Below are 18,663 nucleotides of genomic sequence, written 5' to 3'. Positions count from 1 at the left end.
TAACTTCGCCAAATCCAGGTTGGCCCACCCCCATATCAGCCCCAAACTTAGCCTGGCCCACCCCTCTATCACCTCAAATTTAGGATGGCCCATCGCAAATCGCTCCCACATTTAGGTTAGCCCGGTGCCGGGCAATTCTCCACCGGAAAATGCAAGAAAAAATCCATGTGTTGAGAAAATTGCACAAACAAGCCTGGAGTGCGGCCTGATCCCGGTGACCAGAAACGGTAACGCACTCTCTCACCAGAGCAGGATTGGCCACCCTGGTGCAGTACTTGGCCACAACCTCCTATATGAATACAACAATCAAACCCCGGCCCTCAGTCTCCAGCAGCCGCAAAGTAACTGACCACGGCGGCGGTCAGATCTGTGACGCAGCAGAGGGTGCTAAGAATACCTGGCTCTGCACAGGCCGCCATTGGAATCTGAACCTGGCAACGTTTAACGTTAGAACGTTATCTAGTGAGGCGAGTCTAGCAGTGTTATTGGAGGAATTAGAGGGTAGTAAATGGTATATAATAGAGCTCAGTGAGGTTAGGAGGACAAAAGAAGCATATAGAGCACTAAAAAGCGGGCACGCACTGTGCTACCGGAGCTTAGCGGAGAGACGAGAACTAGGAGTCGGATTCCTGATTAATAAGGAAATAGCTGGCAACATACAGGAATTCTATAGCATTAACGAGAGGGTGGCAGGTCTTGTTGTGAAACTTTATAAGAGGTACACATTGAAGGTAGCACAAGTCTACGCCCTTACATCCAGTCATGATGAGCAGGAAGTCGAAAGCTTTTATGAAGACATGGAATCGGCGATGGGCAAAGTCAAAACAAAATACACTATACTGATGGGCGACTTCAATGCCAGGGTAGGCAAGAAACAGGCTGGAGGCAAGTCAGTGGGGGAATATCGCATAGTCTTTAGAAATAGCAGAGGAGAGTTGTTAGTACAGTTTGTAGAACAGAATAATATGCGTATAATGAATACCTTTTTCCGCAAGCGGGTTAGCCGAAAGTGGACGTGGAGGAGCCCGAATGGTGAGACTAGCAATGAAATCGACTTCATACACTGCGCGAACCCTGGCATCATACAAGATGTAGACGTGCTCGGCAAGGTGCGCTGAAGTTACCATAGGATGGTAAGAACTCGAATTAGCCTTGACTTGAGGAGGGAACGTAAGAAACTGGTACATAAGAAGCCATTCAATGAGTTAGCGGTAAGAGGGAAACTAGAGGAATTCCGGATCAAGCTACAGAACAGGTATTCGGCTTTAACTCAGGAAGAGGACCTTAGTGTTGAAGCAATGAACGACAATCTCACGGGCATCATTAAGGAGTGCGCAATAGAAGTCGGTGGTAACGCGGTTAGACAGGAAACCAGTAAGCTATCGCAGGAGACGAATGATCTGATCAAGAAACGCCAATGTATGAAAGCCTCTAACCCTACAGCTAGAATAAAACTGGCAGAACTTTCTATGTAAATCAACAAGCGTAAGACAGCGGACATAAGGAACTATAATATGGATAGAATTGAACAGGCTCTCAGGAACGGAGGAAGCCTAAAAGCAGTGAAGAAGAAACTAGGAATAGGCAAGAATCATATGTGTGCGTTAAGAGACAAAGCCGACAATGTCGTTACTAATATGGATGATATAATTCAAGTGGCTGAAGAGTTCTATAGAGATTTATACAGTACCAGTAACACCCATGACCATAAGGTGAGAGAGAATAGTCCAGAGGAACTTGAAATCCCACAAGTAACGCCGGAAGAGGTAAAGAACGCCTTGGGAGCTATGCAAAGGGGGAAGGCAGCTGGGTAGGATCTGGTAACAGCAGATTTGTTGAGGGATGGTGGGAACACTGTCCTAGAAAGATTGGCCGCCCTATATACACAATGCCTCATGACCTTGAACGTACCGGAATCTTGGAAGAACGCTAACATAATCCTAATCCATAAGGGTACGCCAAAGACTTGAAAAATTATAGACCGATCAGCTTACTGTTCGTTGCCTACAAAGTATTTACTAAGGTAATCGCAAATAGAATAAGAAATACCTTAGACTTCTGTCAACCAAAGGACCAGGCAGGACTCCGTAAAGGCTACTCAACAATAGACCATATTCACACTATCAATCAGGTGATAGAGAAATGTGCGGAATATAACCAACCCTTATATATAGCCTTCTTTGATTACGAAAAAGCGTTTGATTCAGTCGAAACCTCAGCAGTCATGAAGGCATTACGAAATCAGGGTGTAGATGAGCAATATGTAAAGATACTGAAAGACATCTATAGCGGCTCCACAGCCACCGTAGTCCTCCACAAAGAAAGCAACAAAATCCCAATAAGGAAAGGCGTCAGACAGGGAGATACGATCTCTCCAATGCTACTCACAGCATGTTTACAGGAGGTATTCAGAGACCTGGAGTGGGAAAAATTGGGGATAAAAGTTGATGGAGAATACCTTAGCGACTTGTGATTCGCTGATAATATTGCCTTGCTTAGTAACTCAGGAGACCAATTGCAATGCATGCTCACTGACCTGGAGAGGCAAAGCAGAAGGGTGGGTCTGAAAACTAATCTGTAGAAAACTAAAGTAATGTTTAACAGTCTCGGAAGAGAACAGCAGTTTACGATAGGTAGCGAGGCACTGGAAGTGGTAAGGGAATACATCTACTTAGGGCAGGTAGTGACCACGGACCCGAATCATGAGACTGAAATAACCTGAAGATTAAGAATGGGCTGGGGTGCGTTTGGCAGGCATTCTCAAATCATGAACAGCAGGTTGCCACTATCCCTCAAGAGGAAAGTGTCTAACGGCTGTGTGTTACCAGCACTCACGCATGGGGCAGAAACCTGGAGGCTTACGAAAAGGGTTCTGCTGAACATGAGGACGACGCAACGAGCTATGGAAAAAAGAATGATAGGTGTAATGTTAAAGGGTAAGAAAAGAGCAGATTGGGTGAGGGAACAAACGCGGGTAAATGACATCTTAGTTGAAATCAAGAAAAAGAAATGGGCATGGGCCAGACATGTAATGAGGAGGGAAGATAACCGATGGTCATTAAGGGTTACGGACTGGATTCCAAGGGAAGGAAAGCGTAATAGGGGGCGGCAGAAAGTTAGGTGGGCGGATGACATTAAGACGTTTGCAGGGACAACATGGCCACAATTAGTACATGACCGGGGTAGTTGGAGAAGTATGGGAGAGGCCTTTGCTCCGCAGAGGGCGTAACTATGCTGCTGCTGCTGATGATGATCCCTATATCACCCTCGATTCAGCTTCGCCCAGCCCCAATCACTCCCATGGTTAGGGTGGCCGACCCCCCATATTCTCCCAAACTTAGGCTTACCCACCCCTATATCACCTCAAATTTAGGCTGGGCCACCCCCATATCAGCTTAAAATTCAGCTTGGCTGATTACGAATTCACCCCAAATTTAGGTTGGGCCACTCCCATATTACTACGAAATTCAACTTGGCCCATCCCTGTATCAGACCCAAATTTATGCTGATGCCACTTACAATTTCAAGTTGGCCACCCCAACCCTCTTTATAAAGACCTGTGTATTCATATGGGAAATGCGTCAAGTTTTTTGGCGTTACAGACACGATTTTGCAAGATTTTGCTACCAAATTGCTGGGGTACTCGACAAAGAATGCTGCGCATTAAAAGCAAATATCCCGAACGCGGGACGCCATACGTTGATCCTAAATACTGACGGCTAGCCAAGCTAGCTTCTCTGTAGAGCGACCGGGGGAGACATAGCACGGGCATTTGTTCAAATGGTTTTTTTTACGGCCACACCTGCGGATTCATACCACTTGGCTGTAGAGAACACATTAACAGTAGCTATTAATCCACGCGCTGCACATCTTCTCCTAGTTGGTGCATTTCTGATTTGGATGAATCTTTCGAAATAATTAACGTTCGGGCAGCGACTCAGCCTAGCAGACCCTTTGTTCCACACGAATGTTGGATAGGAATGGCACAGGCGACCGGGTGATATTGTGGCCCAGGTGGGCCTGATTCGCTCGGAGTATGTGCCATAAAGGAGAGGCGAAAGTCGAAGAAAACAGACCTTCGAGAAGAACGCAATAAGAATAGCCATTTTTTTTTGCAAGGTTCCACGCTACAAAGCACGAAAGTTTTTTTCTGCATAGCACAAAGCTATGCGCAAGCTTCTAGTTATGATGTCCAATGAATAAAACCTTCATAAATGCGATGACTTGACAAATGAACACGACACTGCTATGTTTTAGGAAGGAAAAATAGAAAACGTAATATCTCAAGAGAACGACTGGGAAACCAGAACCGAAAGCAAATCATGAGTTTTGTGTTTCTGCCATCTGGTGGGAGACTATAAATCTAATTCCTATACGGCTTTAAAAAAACCTGCGACGCTGAAAAACCAGAACCGAAAGCAAATGTGGGGTTTTGTGATTCTGCCAGCTAGTGAGAGACTACAAAACTAGGTCCTATGCGGCTAAAAGGAAAGTACGAAGCGGGAATCGAACCGCGGCCACCGCGGCGCGGGACTGAAGGTGCGCGCGATTCTACCGCTCAGCCATGACTTCCGAGAGTTGGGTAACTGGTACGCTCATCTTTTAATAGATACCACGTGAGTTTTCCCGACAGTGTTACGAAAAACGCTTTTGGGAACAGTGTGACCGCATGTGTGGAGAATCGAGCTAGGCATCAATCGAAAGCTGAGTCTCCGGACTACATACACTGCACTGGGTATTACGATAGAAGCCGTGTTGTAATCACAGCCACGGTTCTTGCCTCGAAAATCGAGTACAAATTTTCGACGTTTCCATAGGCTTCCATTGCTAAATATTTAACCGCTGTGGGAACACAATTCTTACGTGCCATAGAGTGATCACTGCATTTGGCTCGTGTGGATTGTCTTCCAGAACACGTCTGTCATCTGCCTTTCTCGATAATCGACCTGCTGCATTTGTTATTTGCGAAAAACCCGCTCGTTCCATTGAAAACGCGCTAGCTTCGTGCTGGGGCCGCTTGGGGCGCTAGTTGGTACGTGTCCACTAAAGCTGGATATGAGACCAGCTAACGCGAGTCTGGTTCATCTGGCTTTTAGTCGTGGTCGACATTCATTCCAGTCTGGACCATAAGAGACCGAATTCGCTTAGTAGTCCACGCAGGCGTCGGCTCTTTCTAGATGTGGTGGCTGTTATTGTCCCTAGAGTACCTGGAGTGATTGCGTAAACTTGCAGAGAAAACTGCGCGTACCCATAACCTACATCAATTGTGTCGCGGGCGAAGTGCACAGACAGAGCTCGTCGTCCACGTCATATATATGGCCCACAGGCCCACGTGCGCTGGTTGAGGCTCCAGATGCACGATGAGTACTAGGGCCCTTTCATGCGAATATGGCCGAGTGAAGGAGCAATCACACTCCGACATATATTTATATATATATATATATATATATATATATATATATATAAATATATATATATATATATATATATATATATATATATATATATATATATATATATATATATAGCTAGCGCACGTGGGCCGCGCATGCGCAGTCCATATAGCGAGAGTTGCAATTGGTGTTAAAGCGCTTAGTGTGTTCGCATAATTGCTATCGCAAAAACAGGACACTGCGAATTAAATCGCATGTTTATTTGCGAGAAATCTAGTTTTTTTTTATTGTTCTGCGTTGGTGACTTGCTTGGCGCTGTGCGGCCTGCAGGCGCCCCGATGGACATCAGTGGTCATCTTCTACGATAATCACGTCTGTCGCCCTGCTTTCGATCCCTCTTCTTCTGCAAGGAAACAAATAGTTTCAAAAAGTTATACAGTGGTTAAGGATACCGAGGAATAAGAAGTAGGGGCCCCGAATTCAACCTTTTTGGGAAACGTTTAAGAAAGACATTTGCAGCTTGACTTCAGCTTTCAGGAGAACTGACAGTAAACGTGACCAGCAACCTGAAAAAGATCGAATCATCAAGGGAAACTGACAAGGAGTACTAAGCACAGTTTTCGCGTTCCGCCTAATTACATAATTAGTCTTCATTAATTGTTGAACTTTTCAGATATTACTTATAGATAAAAAGTGTCAATGAGAAAATTGTAGAGCAACATTAAAAACTTCCGATACAGCTTTCTGTTGGTGAATACGTGCTATACATAAAAGTGTTTTTCCGTGCGTTGAAGGAGCCCGGGAATCAACGCAATATTTCCGCATGACTGGTCGCTTGATACACTTTGCCTGTATTCGTGGGCTTCTTTCACGTTCGGAAAAACACGTTTATCTAGCACGTGTTGAGAAACAGAAAGCTGTATCGAATGTTTTTGGTTATGCTTTACAATTGTCTCAATGTCACTTTTCAGCCAAGTATACTATTTGAGAAGTTGACTAGTTAAGACAAATTATGTAATTAGGCGGAATGCAAAAAATCATCTAAGTACCTCAAAGTGACTGCAAACAACCACACGTTGGTTCTGTCCAGCTACGTGGCTCTTGCATGTTTTACATTTGCATTTGCATTGCAGCGCAGATAACTTTTGCACCATCGCAGTTGCAGCATGGATACCAAGGGAAGAGAAGCGCTGTCGAGGACGCCAGAAAATTCGGCGGGGTGCTGAAATCAGGAATTTAGCAGGCACCACTTGTTATCGGTTAATAAGACGGGGGTAATTGGTGATCGCCGGGAGAAGCCTTCGTCCTGTAGCGGACGTAAAAATAGGCTAAGTACACACACACACACACACACACACACACACACACACACACACACACACACACACACACACACAAACACACACACACACACAACCACACACACACATATACATATATATATATATATATATATATATATATATATATATATATATATATATATATATATATATATTGTTGCACTTGATTTACGTTTGAGCTCAATGAACATTGAACTACGCAGAACAGATTACACCAAAACATAATAGGCTTTAAATAGTATACCGGAGATCATGGTGGAGAGTCTAAATAAACGGGCACGCATACACAAGACACATTCTTCAACTATCTCTTGCTGCTTCTTTGGTTTTAGTGTTCAAAGCAGAATCTTGATCACTGCTATATACGGCGAAATATTACATACTTGTGAAACAGCAAGATGTTTTACGAGCAGTACATCTGGAATAACAAAAAATTTAAAAGTTCCTACCAGTAACAAGGCTGTCGTGCTTGTTGATAGGGGCGGTGCAACAGAAGTTCATAAACGTCACCGTGCGAGTTCGCAGATTCTGTCGAATTGCATTAACTGCGTAACCACATTACATGGCGTCCCTTCGCCGCAAGCTGAGAAGGCAGTTTTCGCACTGCTGCAATGGTGCTACAATATATTTGACTGCTATTGGCAGTGTAGGCTAAGACCTTTCTGATGGCAAAAACGCCTTGATGGCGACGCTTTCGTACATTTGCCTGGGGACGTGGTCATCACAAGACTTCTTCTTGTAGCCTATTCGGACGATATAAAACAAACCTAGTAAAGAAAAAGCTTTAATAACTGCCTACTATATTATTATAGGTAACAAGGTTATGCACGAGAGCTTGCTGTGTTTTATGCCGGGTCGTATATGCTAATGTAGAAGTGCCTCGAGCGGCCAGTCGCGCGGCAACATTGCTTGCATTTGCGGGCTGCTTTCACGTTCGGAAAAAACGCTTTTATGTAGCACGTATTGAGCAACAGAAAGCTGTATCGGGAGTCTTTCACGTCGGTCTTCAATTTTCCCATTGACACTTTTATTCTAATTAAACTATGCGAGAAGTTGATTACTTTATTAGGACTAATTAGGTAATTAGGCAGAATAAAAAAAATATAATCTGATTATGTCTAATCGACGGCAAGCAACATTACCTTGGTTCTGACCAGCTACGTGGCACTCGCACATTTGAAAATTCTGGCTAAATTTAGCTGGGACACCCTGTATATTGCGTGGTTGTGAAGAAGAAACCTTGAGAGTTAGCGCCGTGTCTGTATCCTTCTTTTACTGGTGTTCCATCTTTCGCGTTGTTTTAAATTCCGATCATTTATCGCTGCTAGAAATTATAACAGATTCTATGCTTTCGGGTATTCTAACAGATATTAATAATTTGTTTTGGTGTCTGAAACGCCTGCTGCAGCATGACTGCCCAAACGTGCTTGCAAAACGACGACTGCAACTAAAGGATTACAGCCTTATTGCAAAAACAAGAAAGGGGCTGGCAGATGGAATGGCACACTGTGGTATAAAATTTTTTAAACAGGGATGGAGTACCTCAGACAGGCTGGCCAACGTTTCGATAGGTGGACCTATCTTCGCCTTTGACGAAGATAGGTCCACCTGTCGAAACGTTGGCCAGCCTGTCTGAGGTACTCCATCCCTGTTTAAAAAATTTTATACCACAGTGTGCCTTATTGCAAGAAACCCAGCAATAGTGATTTTAAACGTTAAGCGCGAAGTGCACGATGCCTTTATTAGATCAATACTCCATGGTCTGTCGTATAGGACCCGTACAGTAAAAATATATCTAGCACTTAAAAAGGCTTCATAATAAAGTGGTTTAGTTCATATTTATATATATATCAGAGGCTATATTCTCCTAATGAAATGATGAGTGCAGATAGTATCCCTGCCTTAGCTGCATGCCGGAAATTAAGACGCATAAAATCCTCGCGGTACATTACGTATGGATAGACTAAAATAACTGCACCTCCACATCTTTAGTCCATCAGCAGACAAACAACGTGCCCGCACATAGAAGGGCTTCCTACAACCTATTCTCGCGAAAAAAGAAAAGCCTCCAGAGTTTCTCTGTACGCACAGTTTCGCACTGGATCTTTCTTACTCTAGAAGTTTGATGAAGCCTTTGTACTCCTTTTGTATTGCTAACGCTTGTCTCGAAAATTGCTGTACTATGTGTCATATGAGTACAGCGCGCGATGATTTCGGTGCTTTTTCTAACATTTTGCCGGACGTGTGCGCCTTGGGTGTGCGTGTGTTTCTCCTTCTCTTAATAATTGCAATTACATTCCTGCTCAGACCGGCATATGGCCCGCAGTATTAAGGAATAAGATAAGAATAAACACAACGCTGAATAAATTGAGGTAAAATGGCCTTGGACAGGATGAGAGACGTTTCGTTACGTGAACGAATGTTTGTCAAAGGTGGCATATTCGCGCTGGATTTGTTACATTCAGTGGGTTCGCCTTGCTCATCCAACTTACATCCCACAGTATGTTTCCATTTGTTGGCTTCCATGCTGAATATTGTTTTGACTTTCTTAGACATATTTTTAATGCTATGGACTGTGCGGTGTGGCCTTGCATATATCACGTCCCCCCACAAACGTCCTGCTCTCCGCACCGTAGTGAATGCAGCTCAAAAATCGCTCACAAGTTTCATTTCATCATAACAGCAGCTCCAACTACGGTTTACGTTCTTAGTGCATTAGAGAGCGCAGCTCCTAGGCGCCTGTTCTCGCGGCGGGCGTCGGCGTTGTCCCTCGTAACTGACTCAACGGACATGGCGAAGAATGAAAGGGAACGCGGAGCGCAGCGGGAGGGAGAGAGAGAGAAGTGGTTCCTGTGGGGAAGGAGGAAAGGCTGGCACTATCTTCTGCAGCTCATGCAGAAGCGCGGCTCAGCGCTAGCAGGGTGCGGGAGATGGGATTAAAAGAAAGAGAGGGTAGGAGGGAGAAAGGTAGAGGGTCGTCCCAGCAGCATCAGAGCAGCCCTGCTTCGCTTCTACTGGGCCACCTCCTATACAGTCTACCTCCAGCATACTCCTCCGGTCGAGCGCAACGGGAGATGAAAGGCTCCGATAGCGAAGAAAGCGCGAGAACGAAAGCGGAGGAGCAGGGTGCAGCGGAATCATGGGGCGCGAAGTGGAGGAGAAGGGTACGGCGAAAGCGTGAGAAAAGCGTAGTGCGGCGACTATGATTACGAGATGGCGTCAGGGTAGCACGCATTGTCTGTATGGAAACAAAGCGCTGCAAGAGCGGAAGTCCGTCTGCGGTGGCTGGTGTTAATCGCACCCGCGCGTCACCCAGGCACCGCTTCTCGCGGTCTTCCGATTAGCGAGGCACACATCACTCCCTCCGCAACGTGACGCACGAGGCGGGTTGTCCGCGTCAGTCAATATATCGCGCATTGAAAACACCTATATATCTGCGCTAAAATTTCGCATTAGAGAGTATCGTAACCGTAGGCGAATTTTTTTCTGACTCCATTTAAAACCAAGATACTCTTTGCCGCAGGAGAAGCAATCGGATGAACGTCAGGGGATGCGCTGCTGTGAAGCGTGAAATGCGAACGCGGCAACTCAAACTGATCAGAAAGACTCAGGTATTGTTTCTTTTTTACCGCTGGCCCGTTCTCCAGAAGCTTTTGATTTCGAAAGACGTAGTTAAAGGCTTCAGGATCACTGCTGGAGAGCCGCAACTATTTTACGGGCAGGAGGCAAAGGCGACAAGTCCACACATGGTGGCTGTCGTTTGCACAGCGACGTCTTGCCTTGGCCCCGCTCGTGTAGTAGAAACTGTCCGCTACGCTAATGACCTACAAAATTGATTCTAGTGAACTGTTCTTGGCAATACGATCGCACTATCCGCTTCCTTAAGGAGCCTAGAATTTCCTTTAATCTCACCTTGTTGAGCTGTCGGATTTACAGTCCTCAGGATCTCGCACGCATTGCTTGGAACCAGGGAAGTAGTACCTCCCATTGATGCACTCACACTTGCGGTCCGGCCAGGTGCACAGTTTACCACCGTTTGCACACTTGCACTTGGCGCAGTCAGTGCTGTGGAGGTAATTAGTTGTTTTACTGCAATATCTGAGAGTCGATCATGCGGACATCCTCCAGTGCAGAAATACGTGACATAGATATTGAAATAATGTTTGCCTTTCTCCACATATATGCGGCTTGGCTATGCGCCTGGCCACTTATACATAGTGCTTCTAGGTATACATTGTTGTCGTCATTATTAGGGTTTAGATTAGCGTACTACAAAGTCCGAGAAGGACCAGCTATTTCTCTACTAGAAATGTTTTACGACGTCCATTTTTCGCAGGTGTAAAAAAACACCATCGTTTTGCCCTGCAATAACAGTAAATAGCAGGCTCTGGAAAAAAGTTTGTGTTGAAATGAGCTTTGGGGCCCCTTCGACAAGATGTTTTGCGTCAGCAGGCTCTCCAAAGCACAAGTACACCAACCTGGCACCACCCCCACAGACACACCCTCAAATTCCGCATTCTCTGTAGCAGAAAACGCGTAAGGCTAGCGAACTTTTTGTTTCGCTTTGGAGGCCTCTTCACACAATTCTCGTTATTGCGATTTGCATTCTTAGGATACTTCACGTGCTTTCCGGAATGATTTTTCTGTCTGTCTGTATTAGTTGCTAACCATTTTTTCGGTAACTTGGGTCACTGGGCGCAGCATTTGCCGGCTATGCGAGAACATGGTTAAAGACTACTCATTGGAGAAACTTGGGTCTCGGCGTACGTGACGTGTTTGTTCCGGTCTTCAACGAACCGCTTTGATGCCAACTTGTGTCACTTGGTGTGCACCACTCTTCAATCACAAACTTTCGACAGAACCCACCTCACTGTGACTGTATACAGTAATGCATTTACTATAGAATGAATACAGCTACACAACGTAGTGCCATCATCGTAACCTATTGCGTATGAGGCATGTGCTTCAGCGAGAGCCTACACTCGGCGCCATCTAGCGCCACCGCCGCTAAGTAATTCTGCGCGTGGACTCCAGAATGCAGGGCGCGGTGATGCGTGTGGAGTCTAGGGCAAGATATAGTCCGGCGTAACGCGCGCGCGCGGCCACGCGCGGCGCGGTTAAGCGACGTCGGTGAAAAGCGCGCACTCTACAGTCCGGCGTGCTGGCGTAGCCGGCGTGCTTAGGCGCGCTTGGCGAGCACAACGCCGCCGGCGCGGACATAGAGCGTGTTCTATTTCACGCGGCTGCCGCTAGACCACAATGCACTGCGCCCTGCAGCGGCAGCGAGCAGAAGGCAGAATGGCGGCCTGCGGTGCGCGTACTGACAGTGCGGCTGTGGTTTTTTGAACATCCGTGTGGGATGACAGCGCGAGTGAGGACGCCTGCTTGAAGCGATTTGCAACCTTTCATGTGTATACGATGTGAAACGCATGGACCACCGCGACACAGAGCGCAAGAACAACGCGTGGGAAGCTATACGAAAGCAGTGTGGTGTCGCCACAGGTAAGCTGCATTTCGCAGCTCCTGTACTAGCTGGTGGTAGTCGCCGAGTTGAGGGCGCTTGTCGAATAGCTTTCGCATGTACGTACATGGTCCGCTTCCGTTTTTGACGTAGCCGAAGTACTAGCAATATGAGTGCGATGTTCTGGCTGTCAGGCACGGCGGCCGCATTACGATGGGGGCGAAATGCGAAAAACACCCGTGTGCTTAGATTTAGGTACACGTTAAAGAAGCCCAGTGGTTTCCGCACGTAAAACCTTATGTTTTTTTTTTTTTTCTGGCTGTCAGGACAAGTTAACGCCCTCCCGCAAAAGTTTTCATTTTAGCGCACAAACAGCGCGCGGAACGAGAAGCGCGCGCGCTACCCGAACGACGCGCATGCGCCATGTAAACAGCTGTTCGCCGCGGCGGTGAAGTTGCGCTCCCGGACGCACAGATGGCGCCAGCCTCGAGCTGCGCACGCCGAACTGTAGAGGAAGCAAATTTCTTGCACCCCTGGCGTCGCTAGCGCAGCGTATCCGACTTCGCCTGCCGCGGCCTGGCGCGCCGAGCACGCCGGACTATATCTTGGCCTTAACAGCGTGTCAAGAAAGAATCGTGAGAGAGGCGCTCGGCTGACGCATGACGCGCTTCTCAGACGTTCGCGCGCGCGCGCGCGCGCGCACGCTACGTCACGTCGGCGAAAACGACCCCTCTATAGTCAGGCGCACCGGCGCAGCCAACGTAACCGGCGGCTGCCAACGCGGCCCGACGGGCCCGGCGCCGACATGGCTCCTGAGCCATTCGCGCGTCGAAGTCGCCGGAACTATCGCACCACAATGCATTGCGCGCGAAGAAAAAGGCACCAACACAACTCCGCAGACGGCTTTTGCGGACGGCGCGCGACTTGGCGAACCTTCTGCGCATGCTCTGAAGATAGCAGCCTACGGGGCGCGCACGTTGAAGTATAGAGGGGATGGCATCTCGGCTGGCACAGCACAACCAACGTAGCGTGACTGACCGCGAACGACGCTCGCCCACGCACCGATAACGTCGGACTATAAGCGGGCCTAATAGAAGGCGTTGTTTTCGCCAACGTAGCGGAGCGTGCGCGCGTTACGTTGGACTATAAACGGCCCTTTAGTGTACTTGTTGCGCAACCCTCCTAAAGCATAGGGTGGGTGTCTGCGAGGAACGCTTGTGGCATGGGTTCGATTCCGCCCTGCTCGGAAGAAATTTAAAGGATGGTAAAGCGAAGCTTTCTATGTGTCGCTGATACGTCCTTTAGCGCCGGAAACGCACTGCAGGAAAGCCAACTTACACGTATGCGTAGAACACTACAGTTTACATTCGCAGTAGCGAGCCAGCGTCGACTGGCCGGCCGGCCTGTGCTTGGTAACGGCGCGAAGCGACGAGCTCAGCAAGAGTAGCGCATGCGCACAAAGTTCATGGGAAGCGCACGTAGCGTCTGATAGGCATGACACTACCCCTGTCGCAATTAACTGAGCTTCCCTGCTTATCAGAGATAGGAAGTGCGTGTGAACACGGGGTCGTCCTAGGATGTGAAAAAAAGCAAAAACAAAATTAAAGCTTGTTACAGACATAAGGTTGAAGGCCACGCTACCCAGATTGACTGTATACAGGGTGTCCCACATAAGTTGAGCCAATAATTTAAAAATGAAAGGAGCGTCCGATGCTAATTGGACCGAACTCATACTTTTCGCAACAGCCTATAGTAACTCAAATATTTTTTTCCCCATAACTCACTAATGAATTAATTTTAATTACCGAAGTTTTTATTATAGGCTGAGGAGCACAAGTATGTTACGCAGATTTGTAGAGCACATTCAGAAACCACCGATCGAGTTCTTTCCTGAGCGATAAGTCTCACGTATTCTATCTATTCCGGGTTGCAAACAAAGCCCGCGAAATACGAGAAAAGCCACTTGACGGAGCGCTTGCGCAGTGGTGTCGTGCTACTCCTAAAGGCCCGTTTATAGACCGACGTTATCGGCGCGCGGGTGAGCGTCGTTCGCGGTCAGTCACACTACGTCGGTTGCGCTGCGCCAGCCGAAATGCCATCCCCTCTATTAGCCCCGAGAATTAGGAGTGGCGCCCTCTCGCGAGTGACGTCACGGCCAGGACGCCGCTCGCTCCGGCTCGCTCGGCTGCCGCGCGCGCTCGTTCCCTTCGTGTATGCTTGGGGTATGGGTGGCTCGAGCCGTACGTATTGAAGAATACGTCGGCTTCTTTCAGCTGCCATACCTTAACCACAGTTTCCACTTCAAAGGCGTGTGAGTCGAGAAACTTTGCGGCTTGGATATCGCAAGCTAAGTAGCGTTAAAGGGGTCTACTAGGTTTTGCAATGCATATATGCGCCGTGTCTATCGGTAAATTTTGACTAAAAAAAGAATATCTGCAAATTCAACGCGCGAAGTTGTGTACGATGCTTCGCTAAACACTTAACATTCCTTTAGTATTTAGCTATGAGAGGCATTGCATTTTACGTGGAAGAAAAATTTGGTAATTGGCATCAACATGTTATCCGATGTTAGAAAGACACCGCCCAGCGAGGCTGTCATCACGATTCCTATTACTCTGGTGTGTTGTTCTATTCAAATATGACCATTCATTGTTGCGTAAAAAAATAGTTAGGCGCGCATTTCTTATGAAAAAGTTTGCTGTTACTTTCATCCCCCTCTGAAACAAGCCTCCAAAAAACGAATTGCTCATGGCTGCTAACACGACGGCGCGTCACGTAGAGTATTTACATAGTTAATTCACAAACACCATAGTAGCAATCACCTGAGAGAAAAGTTTCGTTGTTAAGATCGAGAGCCACTCAACTGAATGTGATGAAGTGTTTCATAGTGGCCCTCAGTAGCCTTTATCGACAATATGGCACACCCCTAGCTGATCACGTAACGGTAGCAATCGACTGTCCGTATGGCGAGGCACGCTATGTTCGCGAAACCCATCAGTTCACTACAACTTCGAATTAAAACCATAAAGCATTTTTTACAGCGCCAACTGGAATGGCTAAAGTATTCTCGAGCTACTACACCGTAGCTTAGATTGCCTACAAAAGGAAAATTCAAGCACCTTCTGTCTCACGATGTCTCGATCCAGCGTTATTTAATTATACAAACGGATAACAATTCGCTTCGTCGGTACATAAATTAAGGCTAAATTAAGTTTGCTCCAATCCAGCCGCAAACATTCATAAAGAAAGCACCACAAGCCTTACATATACTTTCACTTGATTTCTGACCCTCCACCAGGGGAATTTCGATATCTTGAATATGTCCCATACTACTAGTCATTGAGGCTTCGACGTCTTTCTGGCTGCAGCTATGCGGTCCAGCAGGCATGCTTCACTAAAAAAATTGGGCCGAGCAGCCTGTGTCAGTTCGCCAAACAGATTCGTCATGTATATTCCTCAAGCTACAAGCACCAGTAAATTTCTCAAGTGAGTTTGATTTGATTTGATTTATTAATTTCCATTTACACACACACATGTGCAGAGGAGTGGTAAATGGAGGTGGATGAGGGAAAAAAGCCGCACAGACGCGGCTTGAGGTAACCTCACCCCCTTAGGTACAATATGGCTGCATGGGGTAACACATCAAACGCCATATAAATTACATTTATATAGTGGCCATAAAACATTGCAGTTATACAATATATGAAAGAACAGTAAAATATTTCCACAATAACAATGCAAAACACACTGCGGCATTGAAATAATAATATTTGGGGTTTTACGTGCCAAAACCACTTTCTGATTATAAGGCACGCCGTAGTGGAGGACTCCGGAAATTTTGACCACCTGGGGTTCTTTAACGTGCACCTAAATCTAAGCACACGGGTGGTTTCGCATTTCGCCCCCATCGAAATGCGGCCGCCGTGGCCGGGATTCGATCCCGTGACCTCGTGCTCAGCAGCCCAACACCATAACCACTGAGCAACGAAATAAATAAATGATATACACTAGATAACATAGACAAAAAAAGAGGAACATAACATACATTATTAATCATTAACAAACGCTCTCTAAAGAAGTGAGTTGAACGTGTAGCACGGAAAAGGGAATATATATTGGTACATTCCTAATTGTACTCTGTAAATAGCTGTAAGCCTTCATTAACTTTACTTCAAGTTTCCGCCGCTTAAAAAAAAATAAACACGTGAAGAACCGCCTAATGTTGACAAGCAGGTAAAGAAGCAAGTGATGCGTGTAGAGCTCCAGTATTAGTTAAGTCCCCGTGCTACTGCCGAGCGTTTCTGTGAGGAAATGCAAAAATTCGATATTATACCATGAACTACTCGTCGTGAGCAAACCTGTTTTAGCGGAATAAAATCAACGTGACTGCTGTAGAAGTCATATATAGCCAACTTTGTGACATACTTGTTGCAGCGCGGCAGGTATGGTATCATAACTGGATTCCTATATGCTATGCTTTTGCGATTGTCTATGCGCGCAAAGGAAGACGTCGTAAAAATATATTTGAGACGGCCACCATAAGTATACAAGCAGAGAGAACGAGGGTGAACAAACGAAAACACCGCAGAAAGCGCCCGGACAACGCCCGAACTGTAGCAGACGACAGGCGCGAGTCCATGCCCTGACGTCACGCGAGCGGCGCTCGCAGCGCCGCTCGTGTTCGTTCTCGGGGCTAATACTTCAACGCGCGCGCCGTAGGCTGCTATCTTCGGAGCATGCGCAGAAAGTTCGCCAAGTCGCGCGCCGTCCGCAAAAGCCATCTGCGGAGTTGGCGCCTTTTTCTTCGCGCGCAATGCATTGTGGGGCCAGAGTTCCGCCGACTTCGACGCACGAATGGCTCAGGAGCCAAATTGGTGCCAGGCCCGCCTGAGCGCGTTGGAAGCCGCCGGTTACGTTAAGGGCCGTTTATAGTCCGACGTAACGGCCGCGCGCGCGCGCGCGCGCGCACGCTACGTCACGTCAGCGAAAACGACATCTCTATAGTCGGGCGCACCGTCGCAGCTAACGTAACCGGCGGCTTCCAACGCGCCCCGACGGGCCCGGCGCCGATATGGCTCCGGAGCCATTCGCGCGTCGTAGTCGGCGGAACTCTCGCACCACAATTCATTGCGCGCGAAGAAAAAGGCGCCAACACAACTCCGCAGACGGCTTTTGCGGACGTCGTGCGACTTGGCGAACCTTCTGCGCATGCTCTGAAGATAGCAGCCTACGGCGCGCGCGTTGAAGTATAGAGGGGATGGCATCTCGGCTGGCGCAGCGCAACCGACGTAGCGTGACTGACCGCGAACGACGCTCGCCCGCGCGCCGATAACGTCGGACTATAAAAACGGGCCTTTAGCTGCGCCGGTGCGCCCGACTATAGAGGGGTCGTTTTCACCGAAGTGACGTAGCGTGAGCGCGCGCGCGCGCGCGCGTGGGCGTTACGTCGGACTATAAAGGGCAAGATATAGTCCGGCGTAACGCGCGCGCGCGGCCACGCGCGGCGCGGTTAAGCGACGTCGGTGAAAAGCGCGCACTCTACAGTCCGGCGTCCCGGCGTAGCCGGCGTGCTTAGGCGCGCTTGGCGAGCACAACGCCGCCGGCGCGGACATAGAGCATGTTCTATTTAACGCGGCTGCCGCTAGACCAGAATGCACTGCGCGCTGCAGCGGCAGCGAGCAGAAGGCAGAATGGCGGCCTGCGGTGCGCGTACTGACAGTGCGGCTGTGGTTTTTTGAATATCCGTGTGGGATGACAGCGCGAGTGAGGACGCCTGCTTGAAGCGATTTGCAACCTTCCATGTGTATACGATGTGAAATGCATGGACCACCGCGACACAGAGCGCAAGAACAACGCGTGGGAAGCTATACGAAAGCAGTGTGGTCTCGCCACAGGTAAGCTGCATTTCGCAGCTCCTGTACTAGCTGGTGGTAGTCGCCGAGTTGAAGGCGCTTGTCGAATAGCTTTCGCATGTACATACATGGTCCGCTTCCGTTTTTGACCTAGGTGAAGTACTAGCAATATGAGTGCGATGTTCTGGCTGTCAGGCACGGCGGCCGCATTTCGATGGGGGCGAAATGCGAAAAACACCCGTGTGCTTAGATTTAGGTACACGGTAAAGAAGCCCAGGTCAGAAAGAAAGTGGTTTTCGCACGTAAAACCTTGTTTTTTTTTTCTGGCTGTCAGGACAAGTTAACGCCATCCCGCAAAAGTTTTCATTTTAGCGCACAAACAGCGCGCGGAACGAGAAGCGCGCGCGCTACCCGAACGACGCGCATGCGCCATGTAAACAGCTGTTCGCCGCGGCGAAGTTGCGCTCCCTGACGCACAGATGGCGCCAGCCTCGAGCTGCGCGCGCATGCCGAATTCTAGAGGAAGCAAATTTCTTGCACCCCTGGCGTCGCTAGCGCAGCGTATCCGACTTCGCCCGCCGCGGCCTGGCGCGCCGAGAACGCCGGACTATATC

At 47.9% G+C, this 18,663-nt stretch overlaps 2 protein-coding genes across 9 annotated transcripts in view; both read right to left on the bottom strand.

Annotated features, from left to right (window-relative positions):
- The window catches only part of LOC135914492 (kielin/chordin-like protein), a 584,091-nt gene that overhangs the window by 355,665 nt on the left and 209,763 nt on the right, over positions 1-18,663 (bottom strand). The window lies entirely within an intron of this gene.
- LOC135914491 (multiple epidermal growth factor-like domains protein 10) overlaps positions 5,639-18,663 on the bottom strand; it is a 164,316-nt gene continuing 151,291 nt past the window's right edge. For 6 of the 7 annotated variants that reach the window (XM_070523573.1, XM_070523578.1, XM_070523575.1 and 3 more), the window contains 2 exons: positions 10,649-10,801; positions 5,639-5,796 (listed from right to left, as the gene is read on the bottom strand). In XM_070523573.1, the coding sequence (XP_070379674.1) occupies positions 5,739-5,796; positions 10,649-10,801 (211 nt within the window). In that variant the 3' untranslated portion in view covers positions 5,639-5,738. The remainder of the gene's footprint in view (positions 5,797-10,648; positions 10,802-18,663) is intronic. The other variant, XM_070523574.1, reaches the window with a different exon arrangement.

The sequence above is a fragment of the Dermacentor albipictus genome, chromosome 8 (assembly GCF_038994185.2).
Source record: "Dermacentor albipictus isolate Rhodes 1998 colony chromosome 8, USDA_Dalb.pri_finalv2, whole genome shotgun sequence".
NCBI lineage: Eukaryota > Metazoa > Arthropoda > Arachnida > Ixodida > Ixodidae > Dermacentor > Dermacentor albipictus.
This window is presented reverse-complemented; position numbering and strand designations above follow the sequence as displayed.